At 43.9% G+C, this 7,748-nt stretch overlaps 1 protein-coding gene across 1 annotated transcript in view; it reads left to right on the top strand.

Annotated features, from left to right (window-relative positions):
* The first annotated feature begins 1,673 nt into the window (after positions 1 to 1,673).
* The window catches only part of adrb1 (adrenoceptor beta 1), a 39,924-nt gene continuing 33,849 nt past the window's right edge, over positions 1,674 to 7,748 (top strand). Inside the window, exon 1 of the mRNA XM_008114733.3 lies at positions 1,674 to 3,561. Coding sequence (XP_008112940.2) covers positions 2,269 to 3,561 — 1,293 coding nt within the window. The 5' untranslated portion in view covers positions 1,674 to 2,268. The remainder of the gene's footprint in view (positions 3,562 to 7,748) is intronic.

Here is a 7,748-nt window from a genome sequence, read left to right as displayed (position 1 = left end):
CCTCAGTCCTCTTCCACAGATTATCTAATTTGCACTGGATTATATGGCAGTGTAGACTCAAGGCCCTTCTACACAGCTATATAACCCATTTATAATCTTATATTACCTGCTTGGCAGTGAATTATCTTGACTCCACACTGCCATATAATCCACTTCAGTGTGCATTTTATACAGCTGTGAAGAAGGGGCCTATATAATCTGGTTCTAAGCAGATAATATAAGATTATAAATATACAGTAGAGTCTCACTTATCCAACATAAACAGGCCGGCAGAACGTTGGATATGCGAATATCTTGGATAATAAGGAGGGATTAAGGAAAAGCCTATTGAACATCAAATTAGGTAATGATTTTACAAATTAAGCACCAAACATCATGTTATACAACAAACTGGACAGAAAAAGTAGTTCCATGCGCAGTAATGCTATGTTGTCATTACTGTATTTACAAATTTAGCACCAAAATATCACAATGGAGCCCCCAGATGGCATAGTGGACTAAGTGACTTGAAGGTTGGGTTGCTGACCTCAAAGCTGCCAGGTTCGAATCCCACCTGGGGAGAGTGTGGATGAGCTCCCTCTATCAGCTCCAGCTCCATGCGGGGACATGAGAGAAGCCTCTCACAAGGATGGTAAAAACATCAAAACATCCGGGCGTCCCCTGGGCAACGTCCTTGCAGACGGCCAATTCTCTCACTCCAGAAGCAACTCCGGTTGCTCCTGACACACACACACACACAAAAAATCACAATGAATTTAAAACATTGACTACAAAAACATTGACTACTAAAAGGCAGACTGCATTGGATAATCCAGAACACTGGATAAGCGAATGTTGGATAAGTGAGATTCTACTGTAATATGAAATAATTACTGTGGTAATCCAGTCCAACCCAATTCTGCCATGGAGGACACAATCCAAGCACGCTCAACAGATGGCCACCCAGCCTCTCAATAATAATAATAATAATAATAATAATAATAATAATAATAATAATAATAAGAAGAAGAAGAAGAAGAAGAAGAAGAAGATATAATCATAAGGTTAGGAGACACCCCTAAGGATCATCCAGTTCAACTTCCTTCTACCATACAGGACCACACAAACCAAGCACTCCTAACAGATGGCCATCCAAGATCTGCACAATAATAATACAAATCGAATAATAGAATCAGACAGTTAGGAGAGACCCCTGAATACAGTTATATATTACAATTATATATTTTTGTTATTTAAACTATACATATTGCGAAATTATGGTTTTTTCTCTCGAAGCGACACACCAAGTCATGCTAGGTTTTTTTGGTGAGTTTTGACACACCAAGCGCAAAAGGTTGCCCATCATTGTCCTAGGCCACCGGAGGCTCCAGCACTTTAACTGCCATGGCTCAATGCTGTGGAATCATGGGGGGCTTAAGCCTATTGTGCCAAAACAATGCTGGGCGTCTCACTTAAAGATCCCACAACATAGAGCCATGGCTGTTAGTTCCAGGGATGTCAAGCTGCATCCCTTCCAGAGTTGAGAGGCATCCTGAAGCAGCACTAGCTGCAACTTAGCAAACAGGGAGGGCAGCGGTAAAGGGCTGTGCTGTCCCTAGGTTTGGCTCCAGGGAGGGGGCGGGAGGAGGACAGAAAAGGGCGCATTCAAGGGCATTCATTCGGCCACCGGAGCTGAAAGCGAAAGGCTTCCAGAGAGAGAGGGGAGGAGGTGAAGGAGAGAGTGTGAGAGAAGAAGGGAGGGAGAGGGACAGGAAAAGAGGAGAGAGACAGAGAGGGCAAAGAGGGACCTAGAGATAGGGAGACGGCCAGGCGCAGGGAGATAACGCGAAGTTCAGAGATAACCGCGTCTTCCAGGGCGAGAGCTGTGCAAGAAGGCGCTAGAGCGTCAGTGGAGCCCTGGTGGGCGCCGTGAGCGAGCCTTCTCCCTGCTCTTCCTCCTCCTCCTCCTCCTCCCTCCGCCCGCCTTCTTCCAGAGCAGCCCCTTCGGTCCTGCCTCCCCCCCCCCCCTTCCCCGAGTTCTCCGGAGGCTCGGCATTGGCTGCCCGGGCGGCGACGTCACGGGGACGGGGCGGGAGGCGTCGTCGGAGGCGCGGGAGAGGCTCACCGCCGGAGAGGCTGGCTGGCGCAAACCATGCTGGAGCCCCGGAGCAAGTGGCGGCGTTGGCGGCGGCGGCGGCGGCGCTTCCAGGAGCTACAAAGAGTCCCGGTCTCTTTCTTCTCTTTGACGCTCCGCTCGGCCTGGATGATGCCCTGAGCGGCTGGACAGCCATGGGAGATGGCTGGGTCTTCCTAAGCGACAGCCTCCAGAACCGGACCAACTCCAGCAGCAGCAACACCTCGTCCCTGCCCAGCCCGGGCGCCTTGCCCCTGGCCCCCAAGGAGCTGTCCCAGCAGTGGGTGGTGGGCATGAGCCTCCTGATGTCCCTGATGGTGGCCTTCATCGTGGTGGGCAATGGATTAGTCATCGCTGCTATTGGGCGCACACAGCGCCTCCAGACCCTCACCAACGTCTTCATCACCTCCTTGGCCTGCGCCGACCTGGTTATGGGCTCTGTGGTGGTTCCCTTTGGGGCCACGCTGGTGGTGCGCGACACCTGGCTCTGGGGCTCCTTTCTGTGCGAGTGCTGGACCTCGGTGGACGTCCTCTGCGTCACGGCGAGCATCGAGACCCTCTGCGTCATTGCCATCGACCGCTACCTCGCCATCACCTCTCCCTTCCGCTACCAGAGCCTCATGACCAAGAAGCGGGCCAAAATCATTGTCTGCGTGGTGTGGGCCATCTCGGCTTTGGTCTCCTTCCTGCCCATTATGATGCAGTGGTGGAGGGACGACGACCCCGAGGCCTTATTGTGCTACGATGATCCCGGCTGCTGCGACTTTGTCACCAACAGGGCCTACGCCATCGCCTCCTCCATCATCTCCTTCTACGTCCCCCTCTTTGTGATGATTTTTGTCTACATCCGCGTCTACCGAGAAGCGAAGGAGCAGATGAAGAAGATCGACAAGTGTGAGGGCCGTTTCTACAACAACCATCACCAACAGCAGCAGCACCAACACCCGCTGACCCACCAACAACTGCCGATCCTGGGCAACGGTCCGGCCACCAGGAGGAAAACCTCCCGCATCTTAGCCGTACGGGAGCAGAAGGCCCTCAAGACTTTGGGCATCATCATGGGGGTCTTCACATTGTGCTGGCTGCCTTTCTTCTTGGTCAATGTGGTCAAGGTCTTCAACCGAGGGCTGGTTCCAGATCAACTCTTTGTCTTCTTCAACTGGTTGGGCTACGCCAACTCCGCCTTCAACCCCATCATCTACTGCAGGAGCCCTGATTTCCGGAAGGCCTTCAAGAGGATGCTGTGCTGTCCAAGGAAAGCGGACCGGAGGCTACACGCCAGCGCTGGGGAGCTCTCTCGGTACCCGGGGGGCTTCATTAGTACTCTAGGAGATACTGCCCCATGCACTCTTGGAGGGACGTGGTCCGATTACAATGGTGGTGCCCGGGATGGAAGTGACTCCAGCTTAGAGGACAGGAACAGTAAAACCTCTCATTCAGAATCCAAGGTATAAGGGCAGTTTGGTGGGAAGGATCAAAGTTCATGGTCAGTCCTGTGGAACAGGAAAGGGAGCCAAAGGGAGCTGAAGGAATAGACCAGTGGTTTCCAACCTTAGGGCCTCCAGGTGTTTTGGACTTCAGCTCCCACAGTTCCTAACAGGCTGGGATTTCCTTGAGTTGAAGTCCAAAACACCTGGAGGACCAAAGGTTGGGAACCACTGTAATAGACAGAACAGGAAGGAAGGAAGATATAATTAAATCACTTGGGAGGCTGGCTAATGTACAAATCACCTGACTGACTTGACATTATGGGGGAAATAATTTTATTTATCCCAGGGGAAGAGAGGGTGAACTTGGCTGTTTCTTCTGAATCATCTGAAATGGAAACGTCTGGCCACTGAACAAAAGATGTTAATGATCCACCTCCCACCCCTGCCTCCAAGACATTTGGATTATTAGTATTACTATTTACATGGAGGAGAGTTGCGTGGAAAAACGGGGAGGGAGACGTGAGTAAGTTTGAAGGAGTTTGCAAAACAAATGGCTTGTGAAGAGCTGAACTTGTAGCAGGCACTTAGGCTGAAAGCCACTGAAGAAGACAACCAGGGTGTGTGTATTCCTTTGCCAGTAGTGGAAGGAAACAGGATCAAGCCCTTGGTGGTTTGATTGGAGTCTATGCTAGTTTAATTATGTTCTTTTCATTTATCCCAGGAACTTCAATAGCACAAAAAGTAGCCTATTTTTAAAACATACATACATATGTGTGTATCCTTTTATGAGAAGTGCTGGTCACCCATATAAATCCATTGATACCAGCATGACTTTCATGCAGGAGGTCAAAACCTTTTGCAAATCCATGCTAAAAGGCTGCTTAAATAAGCTGTTGGGGTAAATACTTTGATGAGTTTTATCATGCTGTACGTATTTAGCAGAATTGAGTCAATGGATGTTATCTTCGAGTAAGAGTGCATTAGCTTACAGCCTTAATATCCTAGTGGCCACATTTTAGGAGGAGATGATAAATCGGTAATATTGACATGTATCAAGTATCTCCTTTTTTGATCCATATTATATCCCATTGACTTATGGGGTGGGGTGGGGGCTGAAGGTGCATTTTTCTTGTCCTACGAGACAGCGGCAATCAGGCTACAAAGCGTCTACCTCAAGCTGTGCATATTGTACAGGGGAAAATGTGTTTATATTAAACCGCTTATTTATGTATTGTCAGTTAGGGGTTTGTTTTGTTTTCCATAGAGACAGGGGCATCCACCCTCTAGTAATCCCTTCGTTCACATTGAAAGGTGAGAGGGGAAACTGGGCTTGGAGCATCAGAAATATTACTGCACACTTGAAAAGAGAGAGGGTGTTTTTTTTTTCTCTTCCTTTTGCACAGTGTTAACAAAGTTAGTTGTGTAGTTGGTCCCTCTTTCTCTCACAAACACATTCACACTCACTGGAAAACAAAAAAAATTAAAACATCAAAGCCTCCCCTCCCCCCGTTTTAATTTCTGTAAGATTGCCATTTTATTCTGTTTCTAAAATATTTTACCATTATTTAATTGAGGTACTGTAAGTATGCTCATACTATAAATGAGTTTATTTTCTTATTTGTTTCTTTTTTCCAAAATACCCATGTGAACCTGTTGGGAGTTTAGCACTTTGTTGTCATTCCCCATGTTTCCCTATGTCTGTGTCTGTGTGCGCACATGCTAGTGTATGTGCGATGTGAGAGAGTCTGTATGCCTTTTTATAACGTATTTATATATTTTGGGTGCAGTTTACTACTGTATGTCATCGGTCTATGTGCAATAAAAACCACTGCAGCACAAAGCAAACCTCTCTACAATGTGTGTCTGTAGGTTCAGAAAACCATAGCCACTCCTGATGGGAAAAGCGAAGTCTATTTTGCTGAAAATATGGATCCTGTTACCGATATTGTCCAACTTGTTTTGTTTCCTGACACAGCTATCTTTCTTTAATAAAAACAACAACTTGCTGTGCCAAATAAAGCAATGGCCCTATTAGATGACACGATGAAGACTTCCCCATAAAATTCAGGGCCAAAAGCAAGTTGGTTTATAGTCTGGCTATAAATACATTGCCTACTTTTCTGTGATGGATGTTACTTACTGTCTGTTTGAATATGGTTTGATAATGGGGCAAGAGCAGGTGGCTAGAGACTAAATAGTTAAAATGAGAGAACTATGGTTTTACTAGGAAAATGAAATATTAGAAGTTTATTGTGCCTTTGGATACAGAAGACTTACATCTCTAGCTCACATATCTCTTGGAAATCTCTTATATTCGGGCTATTTAGTACTCCAGAAGAAGAGATTTTGCAAATTGCAGACTGTGTCTCTCTAACTACCACCTCCACGAACGCTGGAGGAAAATTTAATTCCCACGTGCGCAAGATAATACCATTTAAAAATGACAGTGTATTTTCAAACCATTTGCTAGATTGTGAATTACTTGTTGTGGAGTAATTAAGTTAGAAGGAGCCACTTTGAAGAAGGGGATTCTTAACGTATTCCTCATGGGATGTTAGCAGGGGGTTTTTTGCTTTGTTTTTTTAAAGAAGTTGGTGATATTTTGCTAATGTCTAATCTGTGATCTCATGACAATCCCCAAAAACATAGTGTGTTCCTAATTATAATCAGACCATCTTTGTTTTATTTGTTTTGCGCTAGGAAAATCCACATCTCATTCCCATCCTTTACCTGCTTGTGGGATATCCTCAGCTTGCGTTGCCAGCCTTTTTATTATGCCCATGCTTCTGCACAAGGCAGACATTCAGAAGGATAAACATTTCCATAGTTCAGAAGCAATAATGATTGCTTTAAACTGTTTCATCCTGTTCTCAGTAAGGACCCTTCCACACAGCTGTATAAAATCACACATTATCTGCTTTGAACTGAATATGCCAGCTGCACCTTGGCTATCGGTTGGTTGATCATGTTTTATTTTATATATATATATGTACATGTTTTAAATGCATTTGATATTGTATTTTATGCTGTATTTGGGCTTGGCCCCCATATGAACCGCCCCAAGTCCCTTTGGGGAGATGGGACGGGATACAAAAATAAAGTTATTATTATAATATTATTATTGAACTGGGTTATATGGCAGTGTGGGCTTGGCTAACCCAGTTCAAATAAGATATTGTAGATTATCTGCCTTGATATTCTGGGTTATATGGCTGTGTGGAAGGGCCCTAAATCTGCATTTTAGTCCTATGATTGTGGTATATCTTCACTGGTGTTGCCACCCTTTTTTATGGAACGGCTTCTGTGCATTCAGAAGCCTTTTCACAAATACGTTTTCCAATTGTTTAGCTGTTATAAATGTGTTTTAATGATTTTTTTCTCCCGTAAGGCTCTGGCCCTATTGTTTGTATACTACTCTGATACAATTCTTTGCTGGAGGGGGGAAGCATGGTACCTTTGTTTCGCCCAAAATAAGACAGGGTCTTATATTACTGTATATACTCGAGTATAAACCTAGTTTTTCAGCCCTTTTTTAGGACTAAAAAAGCCCCCCTCAGCTTATACTTGGGTGAGGATCCTGGTTGACTTATATTTGGGTCAGCTTATACTTGAGAATATATGGTACATTTATTATTTTTCTCTATTATTATTGGTATTATTACATTTATTATTTTACTCTATTATTATTACATTTATTATTGTACTCTATTATTGTTGCTACTATTGCATTTATTTTACTCTATTTTTATTATTATTATTATTAATACATTTATTATTTCACTCTGATCTTATTATTATTATTGCATTTATCATTCTATTCTATTTATTATTGCATGTATTATTTTCCTGCATTTATTATTATTATTATTACATTTATTATTTTACTCTATTATTATTAAAAGCATACATAAGCACATTTACATTGAAGAAGATGAGAATAATTATTTAATCAGAGTTGGACAGTCTTATCTTAAATTAGAGCTTGATGTAAACATTCAAAAACATTTAACCTATTGATGCCTCAATTAATGTAATTTTTGGTATCTATTTTTATTTCTGAAATTTCCCACCCTCAGCTTATACTTGAGTCAATGATTTCCCAGTTTTTTGTGGTAAAATTAGGGCTTATATTCGAGTATATACAGGTAATTTTTGCTCCAAAAGATGCTTTAGAGCTTGTTTTCAGGGGCAGTCTTATTTTTCCA

The sequence above is a fragment of the Anolis carolinensis genome, chromosome 3, assembly GCF_035594765.1.
Source record: "Anolis carolinensis isolate JA03-04 chromosome 3, rAnoCar3.1.pri, whole genome shotgun sequence".
Lineage (NCBI taxonomy): Eukaryota > Metazoa > Chordata > Lepidosauria > Squamata > Dactyloidae > Anolis > Anolis carolinensis.
The sequence above is the reverse complement of the archived record's forward strand: the minus strand, read 5'-3'. Positions and strand labels throughout refer to the sequence as shown.